Source organism: Histoplasma capsulatum (assembly GCF_000150115.1).
Source record: "Histoplasma capsulatum G186AR genomic scaffold supercont2.7, whole genome shotgun sequence".
NCBI classification, from domain to species: Eukaryota; Fungi; Ascomycota; class Eurotiomycetes; order Onygenales; family Ajellomycetaceae; genus Histoplasma; species Histoplasma capsulatum.
This window is the reverse complement of record NW_025544807.1, coordinates 15,215-31,658: the sequence shown is the minus strand read 5'-3', so window position 1 is coordinate 31,658 and position 16,444 is coordinate 15,215. Positions and strand designations below refer to the sequence as shown.

The following is a 16,444-nucleotide window of genomic DNA, read 5'->3' as shown; positions in this document are numbered from 1 at the left end:
GTTATGTGATCCGGCATACTCTCTATGGTCCTTTGTTTAACCATATTTCCAAAGGCACGTAAAGGCCAGCCCGGCAAGATTTCCACCCACCCACAGTGACGCTCGCGCGGCATGCCGATGTTGGAGTAGGGGAGGAATTGCTCTCAAGGAAGCAATGTGCTGAGCTTGATGGGTTTTGTTTGAGAAGTTGCTGTCGGATAGAAAGTAAGAGTAGGATGGGGTAGCACCATAATGCTTACCTGGGTTGTGTAGAAGCTAGCCACGAATACCGTTGTTGAGTTTCGCGGCTTCAGCAAGCATGACATCTGGTGACTTTTGCCGGCGGGAATGGTCTCAATTAATCAGAGTCTTCCCCGGTTTCTAAGAAAACAACCTGCTTGTATTCCAGGAGTTTTCAATGAAGAATGTGAGGTCACTGGTAATGATTTTTTTGACAACCGTGAGGAGTTTCAGGTTTGTTTACACGTTGCGGCCAGAGATCTCTCACACGAAGTTTTGATCATAGCCGCTACGGTGGATATCATGTGACCCGCGCCAAGGTTCCAAACAAACACTTCATTGTCGGAGCTCCAAACTGTAAACAGAGGAACACATTTGAACTTGCGGAGCGCGGTTGGCCAACAGCTGGAACAGACAGCTACCAGCTTTGGCTTCCTTTACACTCTTAAGCCGTCGCCATCCCTGTTATTTTCCCCTTCACTATCATGTTCTCCAGTAATGTCGCAGCTCACCCCTCTGTCGCTGCCTTGCGAAACCCACGTCGGCGGCAGAGAAGCAACGCAGATGAGTCGGTGAAGCCCCCCAAAGCAAAACGACAACGCTCGACGTTGCGCCAGGATGACAGAGAACCTGCTGTGGTCAAACACCTTGGCGAGGGGCAGTCGCTACAGGATGACGAGAATGGGCCGGAGGAGATTTCAAGTCGACCGGTGACAGTGAGCGAACTCGCGCTGAGAGGACCTAGGAAGCAGGAGAAACGCGGAGGTCTTACGGACGGTACTATTACTCTTGTAGGAGAACCATTCGTTGTTTTATTTATCTATCCCTCATATTGTGTCTCTACAAAGAATCTCGGACGCTGACGTTTGATCCTAGTCCAGCAACGACTTCTACACCGTTTCGCACCTACCTTCGTTACCTGAGCAGATCAAGGAAAACCCAACAGGTAAGTTGAACCTTAAAATCACCTTTTGAATGGCTATATTCTGATGGATAGATTTTATTTAGCGCCATTGAGATATACAATTAGCTCGTCGAATGGATACTGCCTTGCCCTTTCGCAACATGAAGCTATCGTTTGGCCGTACACAATTCCCCCCCAGTCCCTCACTCCAAGCACCGTCCTTCAGTTTGCTATCCCGTGCCCGGCGAGGCATTCCGATGACCCTCTTCCCTTAGGGACGCTTATATCCAAATCTGCTGAAGGCAACCCAGGCTTGATGGTTGTTGTTCCATCAACGGGAAAAATTACTCTTTGGGAAACCGTTTCGAACGCTGCCATTCTTGGGCTCATGAAACAAAGACAAAACGGAATTCAAGGGCACATACCTGGCATGTTATCCGGAGAGATGGCTACGGAAATCATTAACGCCGAACCTTCGGGAATTATCATTGCGTTATCTACTGGTCGCCTCGCCCATGTGTCTATTCGCGATTCACAAGGCAAACCTGGCATTTCTGTTCAATTGCTTCATGGGATATCACGAGGGAGTAATGTTGGCTTCTTTGGGGGAATCAGAAGTGTGCTCTCTGGTAGCTCATGGAAAAGAAAAATCGCGGCTGCTAAGGCTGGCATGTCGTCCCAACGCGGTCAGCGCGATATTATAATAGCTACCAGCGCGGGGGAGTTTGAGCTGTGGGATATCCACTGGAATAACGGGAACTCTCTCAAGGCGCAGGTTGATGCGAAGCAATCCATTCTACAAGCTCTGAGACGTACGGTGGATGTCTCTGAAGACGATGCCCAAAATACTTTCCAGGTTTACGATTTCGCGTTTGCTAATGGGGACCCCAATCACTACGCTCCTGGGGATGTAAACGATGTTGATTGTGCCATCTCTCTTTGGGCGCTGGTCGGGGTCTGTCAAAATTCGTCCTTGTCGTATTTTGTTGTCGGCCTGAGGATTGCGGGTTCCACAGCGACTGCTGATGTTGTCAACCCCCTTCAACTTCGAAATAACGCCGTGGATTCTGGTGCTCTTTGGACACCACTCCTTTGTGTCCCTAAACCTGGAGGCTGGGCGTTTGTAATATTCGACAGGGGGTTGGTGATCATATCCCTTGTACCGCTTGTTGATCCAGTATCGGCCCAACTTCTAGAAGAGAGCCACGTGATGGATTCAAATTTCCAAGATTATATCCGGCTCAAAGATGGAAATGGGTACGCCGTCCAGGGGTGTAGTCCCGAGGATTCCGATGCCGACCATAAATATCCGTCATGCATCCTCATGATTCGCAACTTTGGCCTCATTCGGGTATCTGCTCTGCCCAGGCCGCCCTCCAATATTGCCGATGGGGCAAAGATTACCGCTAAATCGCGACTCGAGCAGATCGTATTTTACGGTAGCATGAAATCGAACCCTCTTGAATTTGTTGGTTATGATGAGCTTCGCTCTGCTCCCGCTGAGCTTGAACAAGCTGCATTACAAATAAGTGACGAAATTCTTCGGTCTAACTCGAAATTCATCCCGACCACCATCCCATCCCTGGAGCAGTATATGAAAATGCGAGCTTCTGCACTTCATGATTTAGCTCTATACATACAACGATTCCATGTATATTTTTCCCCTTTGGCGAGGTGGAAGCTCTTGTGGGGAGCAGAAAAAATGGCAGCTCAACGAGCTATATGGAAGGTACAACAGGGAAACGAAGAACATCCTACCAGCAACCGGACACATCTCGACTTCATTATTTCAAAAATGGGAGACAATCACAAAACGAAAATTGAGCCGGGAAGCGGCGAAACCGACATTGTGCGGCATTGGTTTATTCATGATACGTGGAGAATGGAATACATCATCCCGTGGATCTTAAACGGGCTTCGAAAAGAAGATAGCAATACGTCGCGTGCGGTTGACAGGCAATTTGCGGAGAGGGTTTGCGAGGCTTGTGACTTGTCATTGGCTGCACTGGAAACAGCCTTTCAATTCCGAGAGGATAGTGCCGCCCTATACGGAGTAGGCGAAGGATTTATGGACGACGATGCAGCTATCGTGGCGCAGTATAGTGCTTTACCTGAGTTTTGGACGTCAACGCAAATTAATTATTCAGAAACCGAACAGCTCTTGGATCTGGAACTCAACATCTGTCGACGTCGCCCTGCTACAACAGCAGCTACTGGATCAGATTCATCAACTACGAGAACCAGCAAGGTTCTCGACACTATCAAAGAAAATATCCCCAGGCAATTCCGTGCATTTGCATTGCTACACAAAGAGCGGACTATGTGGTGTGCAGCGCAGAATGACTCGGAGATCCAGAGTAGTGGGAAAATGCTTGAGAAATCGCATGTGGAGAATCGCAAACCACAGTTGTTTAAACTGGCAGCGATTGGCTTGCTGGAAGATGCAATTACCCTTGCGGAATCCTTCCGAGATATGGATGCGTTGGTGGAACTTATGGTCGACTTGCACGAGCAAATAAAAGAGCAGAGGCCACCAAGACGATCAGAGGACGATAGCCCAGTACTCGATGAAGGAACGAAAGTCTGGAAACGGAGAATTGACAATTATTTCGAACGATTTGGTGACGCCTGGGCTGATGCTTTCTTTACCAGACACATCACCGTCGGCCAGCCAGAAACGCTTTTCATAATGCAGGAGTACCAGGGAGCGGTTACGAAATTTTTACGAAGCCACCCAGCGTATTCAAAACTGAGCTGGATCAATGATATTGTTGGGGAGCGTGATTATAAAACCGCATGCACGACCCTGCAGCGCTTAGCGATTGAACAAGAAACCGACATCTGGAGCAAGCGCGTCGAAATATCGCTTGCCAAATTAGCCAAACTAGCAGAATTCGAAAAGGCTGGATCTGCGCCAGCAAGCCTGCACGACGCTGTAAGGCCGTTCGACCAACTTATGGAAACATGTAACATTCAAGAATTGATCTACGAACATGTCCTCCCAACACTACATGGTGCTATCGATGACGGGGCCGCTCTCCAACTCGCCACCGAACAGTTTGGAAACAACGTCGTGCGCGGCAAGCCAGCTCTCCGTGCCCTTCTCCAGCGTTGCCTCGCCAAACTCGTTACTAGATCACCAATGGAGCCAGAGGAACTCATCAATCTGCTGACGTTGATGGATCCCGTTCGGTTCCTTGAAGGTGGAGAAGAGGAAGATAGCATTGGCGGGCATGAATTTTTCTTCGCACTCACCGTTCTCAAGATGGGAAATTTCCATCATCAGGACCAGCAAGCGCACGAGTACCGCGACGGTTTGGAAAGACTCATCTGGCGTCGTTGTATGATTCGTGATAATTGGGAGGCTATCAATCGGACAGAGAAGAAGGGGGATAGAGAGGTTGAGTCGAAGGTTCACGCGACGGCGTTAGCAGAGACTATGAGACAGCTTGCTGAAGGTAGAGGATTCTTTTCTTTCTTCCCCTGTCCCTTCTTTACAAAGGCTGTATCTATATACTATTTTGAATTGTTTTAAAACTAACGCCCATTGCCTCACAACACAGTACTTGGCGAGGATGTTCGCCTGACCCGCCAATCTTACACCCCCTCGCGTATTCTTGAATCAAACATTTTCCCTTCAATGTCCCATGCAGGCATGCCTCCGGATCAGCAGATTAGCTACCTTCAGGAGTTGGATGCAGAGGCTGACTTGCTACGCACATACGTCGAGAAGGGAAAGCTTGACGAGTGGTTCTCTTGGATTATTAGTGAGACGACGGGACGGTTTTCAACACCTGTTCGCGAAGGAGGTAATAATCCTGGTGGCCACTGATGTTGAGGGGATATGATGATACTTTTCTCCACTTCACTGATTTTTTTTCCTTTTTCCCTTTCTTTACCTTGCATTGTACTAACTCTACATATAACCACTATTTCCTATTTTGTGTTTGCTATTGGCGGGGGTTGTTTTACTTGTTCCATGTGTGTATTTTAATCATGGGTGGAATGTGGCTGGTGTTGGGTCGTCAACAGAATTTAAGACTTTGCATGTATAACCCTTTTTCACTTGTATGTCAAGTCCTTCTATGTACATGTACATGTTGTTGAAACGCCTGCCAGGGTTGGAATTGGAGAAAAACTGATTTTCAGCTTTGGTTGCACTTGGTATTTCATCAAAGCCATTTGTGTATTATGCCCGCAACGTTACCCATGTTCATTTATCAAACACTTGTGAAATCGATAGTCTCAAACATCAGGGATAAGACGACTCAATACTTCATTAAATCATTCAGGTAGCATTTGGTATATTGCAACCGAGTCTACTTGCACAGGAACTCGACTCACAAATAGTTATTGGGCAAAGGGGAAAATCTAGAGCATCCTGAAAAAGTAGACATATGCAAATTGCTTCATTTCCTCCACATCGCTCGCCTCAACGACCTTCTCATCGTTAAACAGGACCCATTGCGGTGTCTCCGATCCTGGTAGGAGCTTTCGTACAAACGCGACATAATGCCTAGGTTTTTGCTCATTAGTAACGAAAACGCGCACCAACCAAGGAAGGAGACGTGAAATAGTAAGCAAACTCACCCGGCATGAACTGAGGCCCCCTTATGACAGATGATGGATTGTAGTTGGAATTCAGCTGGTAACTCTTTGAAGCCAGGAGGCTCTCTGGTGTTGCCAGATGGCATATCTCCTGAGGAATCCTCTAATGCTCCTGTGTCATCAGGATGGCTGAACACCCACTCGACCGCTCTCATAACATCACCACCTGTTTCTCTGAGAGCCATGCGAGCCTTGGCCACGTCAATTCCCATTTCGTTAAGCTGGGCGATACTGTCTGGATCATCCATCGGTTGATCGTTTGAGGGAGGATTGCCTGCTGTAAGTTCTACAGGTTCGTCAATATCCGGGTCCTCCATGTGGGTAATTAGCCAATTCATCGCAGCCTCTACGTTAGCATTTCCGGTTGCGTGAAGGGCTTTTTTGGACCGAACTTCTGGAAATCCCATAGCTAAAAGCTGATCAAGTGCATTGTGGTTTGGAATAAACGCTGCGGGTTGGCTTGCGGGTGAATCCTCTGGTAATAATTCTTCGCCATCCTGGAGCCCGGCGGATATATAAGCACTCATATCAAAGGGTTTATCATCAACCTCAACGGGAATATTAAGCTTTGTCGGTACCCAATTAACGAGGCTAAACCTACGAGCATTAATCACTAAATTCCTTGGGAAGGTTTTAAAACGAGACCTTTTGAGGAAACCTGCTTTGCTACCACACGCGGTACACGACAATTCGACTCTCTCATCTGCAGTAAAAATGTCCAAACATTCTTTCAAAGTCACTCTTTCGAATTCCGGTGTATTTGGCGAAGTCTGATCCCCTGTTGAGGTTGTATCATTTTGATTGGACTTTATGTGACGTGCTGGAACAGGGACCGAAATATTATCCTGCTCATCCACCGTATATCGGACCTTTCTGCACGCTAGACATTGCAAACGTTGTTCTAGTGCAAACCGAAATGAGCCCACAGGGTCTTGGAGGCCGTCTGTGTGTTTTGAACGTGTAATGAGTTTGAAAAGATGTATAAGAAATTCAAATGAATCTTGCTGACGCATTGTTGAGAATTCTTCGTGGCCACGACCCACCAAATGTTTGAACATCGCAGGAGCAAGACCCTTTTGATAGACGACATCGAGCGAATCAGTAGAAATAGCTGCATCGGGATCGGGGAATGAATAACGGCCAGAGAGTAGACCATCGTTGAGTTTCCGTAACTGTGTTTCAAGATCTTCCGCTGGGGTTAATGTGGCTGGTGGAATGGCCATGGATTGGGAATACCGCTCTTTGAATTCAGGCAATGAGAATAGGCACTGTAAAACACTGGAAACATAGCAGCTGTTTCCCAAATTCTTGAGTCCTGTAAGTCCCTTTCCAAAAAGGGGCTTCGATTCATGTCCATCCTGTCCAGTCATCGAAAAATCCCATTTAAGGTTTTGTTCAATCTGCATTTCCACGAGACTTTGTTCGGTTTTTTCGAGATCAGCGATATTTATGTTCCAGTGTTTTAAATGTGTGGTAAGGTCAGGATCGATGATCTCGTCATTGCATTTGTAGCAGAAAACATCCGCAGAGCCCTCCGGTGTAATGGAACCAAGTTTAACGGCGACTCCATGGGAAGAAAAATCTGCATGGGCGAGGCCATGAGAATTACCACCTACGCCGCCAAACTGACTTCGACCACACCCTAAATTACCGCATTCGAGGCACAACCAGAGGTTCTCTTTTAAGTCGCATGAGGAGCATTTACATAGATCTAAGGAAGATGGGTTCAGTTTGGGGGCAGCTAATACAATCTTTCTTGTATGGCAAAGAGTATACCTTTTGACGTTGTCTGATTCGATTGATCCTGGACGAGAGACAGTATATGCTGGCACGGTTTGTATTCCTGCTCCCAGGCCTTGACTTCCTCCTTCCGTGAGAATGTGGCAGCTTTCAATACACCATTGACAACCGCTGGGAGTTTCCCAGCGGATTTTTCAATGTCACTAACTTGACAAGAATGGCAGTTAACTCTCGTGGTAGTGTCATAGCGATCTTCTTCACTTTCCGCAGTGATGGCTAGCTTCGACATCTTAGGGGGGGGTTCATCTCGCTTTATTGAATTTTATTAGTATGGACTGAAGCACCTGAGAATTATATTCGGATTCAAAACATCAATAAGAAAAAGAAATTAAGTTAAGGAAATCTAACCTGCACGGCTTTTCTTGTCCTCCTGATATTCAACACGAGCGGATGTCCTGAGCGCTGGTGGTGGATGCTTGAGTGATTCCTATCGCCCGTACATCCGCCGTTGAAACAGAAAAGACAGACATCTAAACCCGAAGGATCGTCCTTTATTCACCGTTAGAAGTGTCTGAAGTAAAATATAGCTAGAGATAATAGTAGGCATACTATTGAGTCAAAGCACTGGGTGCAATCCTCTCGATAAACAGGTTGGTTAACCCGCGGGGCACGGAGCTCTAGCGAAGTCGCTGTTAGGAACAAAACAAATAACCTTAGAGAAAAGAGTAGGCAAACCGACCAGGAGAATCAATATGAATGCAAGCCATGGCGTACCCACTCCGAAATGACTTGCTTCTGTTGATGTTGAAGGAGGGAGGGTTTCAGGAATTAAGCCGCAAATTGATCAGGCAGCTTGCGATGAGGTCAGTGTGATTATGTAATTGTGGTTGGCTCTCACTCACCCCACCTCAACCGCTTAACGCGTGTTCAACCGACGCGTCCTCGATATCAAACCTCATCGATTGATTTCGAACAACAAAGCAACGAACAGGCACGCAAGAACGCCTTTCATCAACACCAATTACGTCTACTAGCTGTCTTATTTCTGCATTACTTGATATATTGTCATATTGTTTGAAAGCTTGCTTTCCGAGACCACCATGGCAGACCCCGCGGCAGAGATCACGATGGGGGCGCTTAGGTATTTTCTCAAAGCTTAGCGAACATTATAAGTCTATTAAACTGATGGTATCCAGCGCAATTTTTGATGACTCAAAACCCAAGATCGCTGAGCCTGTAGTCCAATGTGTTCAAGTTAAACCTTTGCCTCCTCAGCCAAACAGTCCTGAAAGGTTCAGAGCCGTTTTCAGTGACATCACAAACTACGTACAGACAATGCTTGCAACCCGTATGCTTAGAACCCGGCCGCCAATGACTACTGAATGTCCATTTTATTAACTTGGATGTGATAGAAGCCAACCATTATGTTACGAGTGGGCAATTAGTCCGTGGCTGCTTCGTTCGGTTGAAATCATTCCAAGCGAACATGGTAAAAGGGAAAAGGTCAGTTGTTCTCTCGCCATCTGACATAGTCAAGGATCAACACCAGAACCAGCCTGACCATTATACTTTGTTACAGAATCCTAATCATCCTTGATCTCGAAGTGTTGGACAGACTGGGCATATGTGAGAAGAAGATTGGTGATCCTCAACCCCTTGACGCAAAGCAAGAAGAGCAAGACAAGACTATCCCGACGACAATTTCCAGCAATGGGTTCTATGGCTCCCGTGGGCCCCAACAGCCACCCCAACAACCACCCCAACAACCAGCGCAGCGATCTGCGGCGGCAGCAACCGCCCATGCTAATATATATCCCATCGAAGCACTATCCCCGTATTCCCATAAATGGACGATAAAGGCACGGTGTACGAACAAATCGGCTATCAAAACATGGCACAATAAGAATGGAGAGGGCAAACTTTTTAGCGTTAACCTCTTGGATGATAGCGGCGAAATTCGTGCTACCGCTTTCAAAGACCAGTGCGATTCATTGTATGGCGTTTTTGAGGAAGGCTGTGTATATTACATATCAAGCCCGTGCCGTGTCCAAATGGCCAAAAAAGCGTTCAATAACCTCAATAACGAATATGAACTTACCTTCGAAAAGGATACAATTGTTGAAAAAGTCAGTCTTACCCATACCTGTTTTTAATCATCAATAAGTAGAATTCTAACGTGCAGGGATGCAGGCCGAAGAGCAAAACGATGTTCCGCAAATTCGATTCAACTTCACCAATATTGCTAATTTGCAATCGGTAGAAGCAGGCACCACAATCGATGTGATTGGAGTGTTGAAGGACGTTGGAGAACTCTCTCAGATCCTGTCTAAGACAACTAGCAAGCCTTATGACAAGCGTGATCTTACGTTAGTTGACAACACAGGATATTCTGTTCGACTTACCGTATGGGGAAATATCGCCAAAGAGTTTGATTCGGTACCGGAATCTGTGGTCGCTTTCAAGGGCGTGAAAGTCTCCGATTTTAATGGGAGGTCTCTTAGTTTGCTCAGTTCAGGGTCCATGACAGTTGACCCCGATATTGAAGATGCTCATAAATTAAAGGGCTGGTATGACGCCCAAGGAAGGTCGGAAACCTTTGCGTCCCATGACTCAATGAACAATGCTGCAGGGTTTGGTGACCGGGCTAGCTCCTTCAAAACCATTGTGCAGGTTCACGAAGGCAATTTGGGGATGTCTGAAAAACCAGATTATTTCTCGGTGAAAGCCACCGTGGTTTATGTCAAGCAAGACACCATGGCCTACCCCGCTTGTCTCACTGACAAATGCAACAAAAAAGTTCTTCAGGATGAGAATGGGCAGTGGCGATGCGAGAGATGCGACCAATCATTCCCTCATCCAGAGTATCGCTATATCCTGTCTGTGAACGTGTGCGATCACACTGGTGCTTTGTGGCTCAGTTGCTTTGACGAAGTTGGAAAAATTATTCTAGGAACTTCTGCAAATGAGCTTATGGAGCTTAAGGAAAACGATGAACGGGCCTACGAAGAGCTTGTCCAGAGAGCCAACTGTCGTGCTTGGAATTTCAATTGCAGGGCCAAAATGGATAACTTCCAGGATCAGCAACGGTGAGTTATCCCTTCCGTCTACAGTACTGTACATGCAGTTTCTAAGAATAACTATTAGTGTTCGATACCAAGTATCGTCCGTTAGCGCTATCGATTACAGTGTGGAATCAGCTCGCCTTGCAGAGCTGATCAAGGCTTACGAGCTCAGCTAAAGGATTGCGTGGAATACCCCCTGAGGATATATGTTTCCTTGTACATAATATGTGTTTCTGCCTCGTTCTCATAACTTCATAAACGATATCGCGAAATATCACAAACGATTTAACCCGGTATTGTAGATCCAGTAGGAGAACCTATATAGGCAGCGCTTCATTTCGGAATCAGAACCTTCCGGAGGAAGTTTTTCTGGTGCAAAATCATTGCTACATGGTTTGCTATTCGACTTGGTTTGCAAAAAAGCTAAATGAGGTTTACGTATATAATCTAAAAAGGTTGATCCTGCTTGATTTTGTAACCGGATACACATGGATTTGAGAAGGAGAATTAGGGTTTGCCAAGGGTTGAAATTGTAAAGAAAAAGGAAAAAGAAAAAAAAACCAGTAAGTAGAATAGCTGCATATATGGATTTGCAAAAAAAAAAAAAAAAAAAAAGTGTCCTGATTTTGATTTTTGCGTAGCAAATGGTATCGAATTTGTGCTGGAACCTTCGTGGCGATTTTGCTGCTTAATAATGGTTGATTGTTCAGACGAACCAGGTCTGGGAACCTGTTTCGAAGTAATCGCAGGCTGCTGGAGAATGTTTATTTATTCATTCATATCCTGTGATGAAAAACCTGACTACTAAATAGTACTTCTGGATTGAACTGACATCTATCAAACAATGGCTAGCATGCGTGCAATCGGTTGGTTCTCGCCACTCTTAAAACTCATATTTTCTTGTTTAACATGAAGCTATCAGATATTAAGGGGGGGAAAGGCCCCGCAGCCAATCTGTTCATCAACACCATCCCCAAACCCCTGCCTGCTGCAGGAGAGGCCCTTGTGAAAATCAAAGCGTTTGGCTTGAACAGGATGGATTTGTTGCAGAGAGAGGGGATGTATCCGGTTCCCCCTCAAGCCCCTAAGACATTGGGTGTGGAGTTCTCTGGCGTCATTGAATCCTTGGGCGATGGAGACTGTCTCGACTTCAAAGTCGGTGATGAGGTATTTGGATTGGCTTACGGAGGTTTGTTGTAAAATCTCCTGGTTAAATATGACTGTGTAATCCCCTCTGCAATTTCTCACATGTGGGCGTTTTTAAACACAACAAAAGGAGCGTATGCGGAGTATATTTCATCTTCTGTGCAAACACTGCTTCACAAGCCTGCAGAACTATCGTGGATAGAAGCGGCGGGGATACCAGAGGTAACGAATTTCTCAGATCACCCTACAAGGATTTGTCACGTCGCATACTGATTACCTGTGAACTACTACAATCTTGCAGACATGGTTCACAGCAGCGCAGGCTATGTATCTAGTAGGCGAATTTAAGCCAGGAAAATCAATACTCTGGCATGCAGGAGCATCAGCTGTTTCCATCTCTGGAATACAACTCTCAAAAGCAGACAACGCTAGCAATATCTATGTTACAGCCGGCTCGCAGGAAAAAATCGACTTCTGTGTCAAGGACCTGGGGGCAACGGCCGGATTTAACTACAAGACTCAAGACTGGGTTAGCGAGTTGAGCAAGGTTACCAATGGCCGCGGCGTCGATGTGATTGTTGACTTCGTCGGTGCAAGCTATTTCCAAGGAAATCTTGACGCAGCCGCGAAGGACGGCCGTATTGTCAACCTCGGTTTCTTAGGCGGCACGAAGTTACCTGCTGGTATTGATATCAGCCAAATTCTGAGGAAGCGTTTGAGGTATGAAGGCAGTTCTTTGAGGAGTAGGGATATCGCGTATCAGAGGCAGCTTCGGGATCTATTGCTGGATCATGCAATGCCTAAATTTAGGGAGGGGACATTCAAAATTTATGTTGAGAGAGTCTTCCCATTTGAGAAGGTTATCGATGCCCATTTGCTCATGGAAAGTAACCAGACCAAAGGGAAAATCATTTGTACCATTACAGAAAGCTGATGGCGAAGGGCAATATCTGTCTGCAAAACGAAGTTTCAAAGAGAGTCTGAATAGTGGATTATACTTAGGCCTTTTTTTACTCGATTTTATTACCCGTACTATGGATGAATTGACCTCGTGTGGAGAATGATTCTCGCCAAGTTATTGGAGGCGGTAACTCTTGGCAGAAATTGTCGGAAAATTTTCACGAATTTGAATAAATAGTATATTGGGCCAAAATATCTGATCGAATTCCGCACAATGCATCACTTGAGAGTGACGTTGTTAAGTCTGTTTCCCTCTTTACCCTAAGGTGGGTATTTGGCTATTTTCATCGTGTATAGCATTGATTGGTTAAATTGCAACCCTACACTCGCAGAGTCCGTTTCAGCAACTTTTTCCATTATCAGTACAATCCCGGACTGACGGAAAACATGGCTAAACGGAGTCGGAATATGGAATCTAATTCAGAGCGTTCTTCTAGACCAAAAAAAAAGTCCAAGGGAGATGCTAAACCTGAGCAACCTCCCTACGTCCAATCTGCCGAACTGGATGCGGTGCCTCAGTCTGAGATTGATGACTTCCTCAAGTCCAATACCATTCAGATTTCGGATCCCTCGATCAAAGAGACTTTACGTCCTATCACCGCGTTCTCTTACCTGCCTTCAGATTCTAATCAGCTGTATGGGCCTCTAGAGCACTTTTCAAAACCGACCCCAATTCAATCAGTCACCTGGCCATATTTATTCGCAGGCAGAGATGTCATCGGTGTCGCTGAAACCGGAAGTGGGAAAACATTGGCCTTCGGCGTCCCGTGTATTCGGAAGGTGTTGGAAATCAATGCTTCTCACTCATCATTCCGAATCTCTGCTGTTATCATTACACCTACTAGAGAGCTGGCAATGCAAATTTATGACCAGCTAGTCAAGTTCACCCCGAATGGCGTAGGCCTAGCATGCATATACGGAGGTGCCTCGAAGGACGATCAACGCCGTGCACTGAAGAAAGCGTCCGTTATTGTTGCAACACCAGGGAGGTTAAAGGATTTTCACAGTGACGAGTCCTTGAACTTGAAAAAAGTGAAGTACCTTGTGTTAGATGAAGCCGACAGGATGCTGGATAAAGGGTTCGAGCAAGATATCAAAGATATCGTAAGCACCATGCCTTCGTCAAGGAAACGCCAGACAGTTATGTTCACCGCAACTTGGCCTATTAGTGTACGGAAGCTCGCGACTACCTTTATGAAAGAGCCAGTCACGGTTACGATTGGAGGCGATCTCTCTTCCGACATCCGTGCTAACACGAGGATCAAGCAAATTGTGGAGGTTGTAAAACCAGAGAATAAAGAGAGTCGGCTTCTGTCCTTATTGAACCAATATCAAAGGGGCAGGAATGCTATGGATAAAGTGTTGGTATTCTGTCTTTACAAAAAGGAGGCGACTCGTATTGAGCGATTTATCCGTTCTAAGGGTTTCAAGGTTGCGGGTATTCATGGTGACATGAACCAGACAGAACGCTTCAACAGCCTGAATGCATTCAAATCAGGTTCTGTACCTGTTCTGGTTGCTACAGATGTGGCCGCTCGTGGACTAGACATTCCAGCCGTCAAGCTAGTCCTAAATGTCACATTTCCCTTGACAGTTGAAGACTATGTCCATCGAATTGGAAGGTAAGACCACCACCCTATACAGAGCTATTATGCTGCTGATATACCTAACTGCTATATTAGGACTGGTCGGGCTGGTTCGGATGGGTTGGCGATTACGATGTTCACCGAGAATGATAAAGCATTGTCTGGAGGGTAAGTGTGGGATATTATTTGTCATAGTCATGTTACTGGAAAATGCTAACATCAAGTTAGATTAGTTAATATCTTGAAGGGAGCTAACCAAGATATACCCGAAGCACTCTTAAAATTCGGTACCACCGTGAAAAAGAAGCAACACGATTCTTATGGCGCGTTTTTCAGGGAGGCTGACACCATGAAAACGGCCACCAAAATCAAGTTTGATGATTAGATTTATTTATCATCCGAATTCTGACTTATACCATTTTGTACTTGCGGTACTGTTCAATGAGATAGCTCCTCTCAAGAAATAGACTTTATTATTTTCATTGTTTGTTGGTTAGAAACGAATATTTATGGGGAAAAGTAAGGTGCTAACATGGAACTTACATGGAGACCGCAAAAATTCCTCCAACAAGGAGCATTCTGAAGATGTCCCAAAGCTCAGATTCAGGGCCGGGTTGCAGCGCCCACATGGCAGCGTAGGCGCCAACACCAACCGCAACAGATTCGTAGTTTGGTAGCGCTTCCGTTATCTTAAAACCGTCTTTGCGATCTCGGAAATATTTTTTAATGAACCAGGAGCTCCAAATGATGCGGAGAGTCAAGTTCATGGAGTTCGCCCATATTATTCCGCGAGAACCAAATTTCCCTATCCTCAAAAACAAATAGGCCGCAGTAATGAATCCAGCAGAGCAAGCGCCCATCCAGCCGGACTGTTGCCGTAGCTCTGAATGTGTCGCCGTAGATGCGATGAAGGCCTCGGTAATGCCATTGAATGCTAGCAACGGAATGTAATAGCAGTAGTTGGAGAGGAGGCTAAAGATGCCAGGACGTGACCACTGAGAGCCTATGAGGAGCCTGAGCAGCTGCGGGGCTATGTTTGGACCCAAGGCACAGATGATTATCGAAAAAATACCGTAAGCATGGAGGATATCACAGAGGTATGACTTGGCCCGCTTCAGGCTCTGTGTTGTTGCCGGTTTTGTTTTGCTGGTGGTGAGAAGCTTTCCAAACACATTCCGGGAGCTTTCCTCAATAGGCTGGAAAATAATTCTTGCAACAAGACTTCCATAGTTGGAGGCCAACGCATACAGGCCTTGCTCCTCAAGGGTTGAAAACGCAGCAAGCGCCACTGAGTCACCTTGGGTGAGGATATGCTTTACCACCGACTGAGCGTATATATTGATGCTGAGGGAGAATAAAGGGATAGAGAAAAGGTTCAAAAAGTAGTTGGTTGTGTCCCTAGAAAGCCGTTAGGCTCATGTGTGCTCGATATCGGGGAGTTACTGACCGGTGGCGGATGGCAAGAGGAAATACCGAGAAACCATTTCGGATTGAATATGAGCCAATAGTGAAGAAATAGGCAAAAAGAAGGGTAAATGCATAAGCTGTTTGGCCCACAGCGAAGGGTAAAACGCCTATATCCATTCCCCGTTGAGATGCCCATATACTGATCCCACAGGTGGTCGAGGCTTTCATAACGGCAGCTGTTGTTTCAGCTAATGCTCTTATTTTATAAAGCATTCTGTGTTGGACTACAGCAAAACACGGTTCTGTCAATAGTTCTAAAAAGCATGCAAAACCGGTTACTTTGAGGCTGCTTTCGAAAAATGGCACTTTGACGACATCATGATTGGCAAATCGAGAATAAAACAAGCCCAGAAGATATATCAGAGGGCCACCTATTGCAACAGCTAGGTAAGAAAGATTCACGACAGCTTGGGTATCTTCCTGATAGTTGCCAGATTTCGGTTCTCCAGGCTTCTGGGGATGAGCTCTTTCCGCAGCGCTTGTGGGGATCGATCGTTGCGGACTCGCAGGCTGTCGTTGGAGAGCAAATCTAAGGCTTTCACGAGAGAAGTAGAGCGTGGTGACAGCATAAAGTTCTAGTTGGGTAGCAACTCCTAATATTCCTGGGGAGAGGTACCGTAGAAGAACTTGGTTTGCGAGAAATGTCAAGACTCGAGAAACGACCTGGATTAATATCAGGTACGTAGTACCACCGGTTCCAGATTCATTCGCCTGATACTTGGCTGGTCGATTGAGGAGCATCGTTGCAAACC

At 46.1% G+C, this 16,444-nt stretch overlaps 6 protein-coding genes across 6 annotated transcripts; 4 read left to right on the top strand and 2 right to left on the bottom strand.

The window, feature by feature from the left end:
- Positions 1-704: 704 nt before the first annotated feature.
- On the top strand, positions 705-4,955 carry HCBG_05295 (uncharacterized protein; the record flags this gene model as incomplete). The annotated part of the gene is made up of 4 exons (XM_045432344.1): positions 705-1,010; positions 1,096-1,165; positions 1,228-4,581; positions 4,687-4,955. The coding sequence occupies 4 exons, from the start codon at positions 705-707 to the stop codon at positions 4,953-4,955; spliced, it is 3,999 nt and encodes a 1,332-aa protein (XP_045286460.1).
- Positions 4,956-5,494: 539 nt separating this feature from the next.
- On the bottom strand, positions 5,495-8,238 carry HCBG_05294 (ubiquitin carboxyl-terminal hydrolase; the record flags this gene model as incomplete). The annotated part of the gene is made up of 6 exons (XM_045432343.1): positions 5,495-5,639; positions 5,714-7,442; positions 7,508-7,760; positions 7,880-8,020; positions 8,081-8,148; positions 8,211-8,238. 6 exons carry the CDS (start codon positions 8,236-8,238, stop codon positions 5,495-5,497), a joined length of 2,364 nt encoding a protein of 787 aa, XP_045286459.1.
- Positions 8,239-8,571: 333 nt separating this feature from the next.
- On the top strand, positions 8,572-10,812 carry HCBG_05293 (replication factor; the record flags this gene model as incomplete). Its single annotated transcript, XM_045432342.1, has 6 exons — positions 8,572-8,612; positions 8,668-8,819; positions 8,884-8,974; positions 9,051-9,597; positions 9,662-10,557; positions 10,616-10,812. The coding sequence occupies 6 exons, from the start codon at positions 8,572-8,574 to the stop codon at positions 10,707-10,709; spliced, it is 1,821 nt and encodes a 606-aa protein (XP_045286458.1).
- Positions 10,813-11,377: 565 nt separating this feature from the next.
- Positions 11,378-12,613, top strand: HCBG_05292 (zeta-crystallin/quinone reductase (NADPH); the record flags this gene model as incomplete). Its single annotated transcript, XM_045432341.1, has 4 exons — positions 11,378-11,399; positions 11,456-11,722; positions 11,810-11,901; positions 11,981-12,613. 4 exons carry the CDS (start codon positions 11,378-11,380, stop codon positions 12,611-12,613), a joined length of 1,014 nt encoding a protein of 337 aa, XP_045286457.1.
- Positions 12,614-12,891: 278 nt separating this feature from the next.
- HCBG_05291 (ATP-dependent RNA helicase DBP3) lies at positions 12,892-14,807 on the top strand (the record flags this gene model as incomplete). The annotated part of the gene is made up of 3 exons (XM_045432340.1): positions 12,892-14,261; positions 14,322-14,393; positions 14,454-14,807. The coding sequence occupies 3 exons, from the start codon at positions 13,027-13,029 to the stop codon at positions 14,608-14,610; spliced, it is 1,464 nt and encodes a 487-aa protein (XP_045286456.1).
- Positions 14,765-16,433, bottom strand: HCBG_05290 (rft domain-containing protein; the record flags this gene model as incomplete). The annotated part of the gene is made up of 2 exons (XM_045432339.1): positions 14,765-15,623; positions 15,673-16,433. 2 exons carry the CDS (start codon positions 16,431-16,433, stop codon positions 14,765-14,767), a joined length of 1,620 nt encoding a protein of 539 aa, XP_045286455.1.
- Between the last annotated feature and the right edge of the window lie 11 nt (positions 16,434-16,444).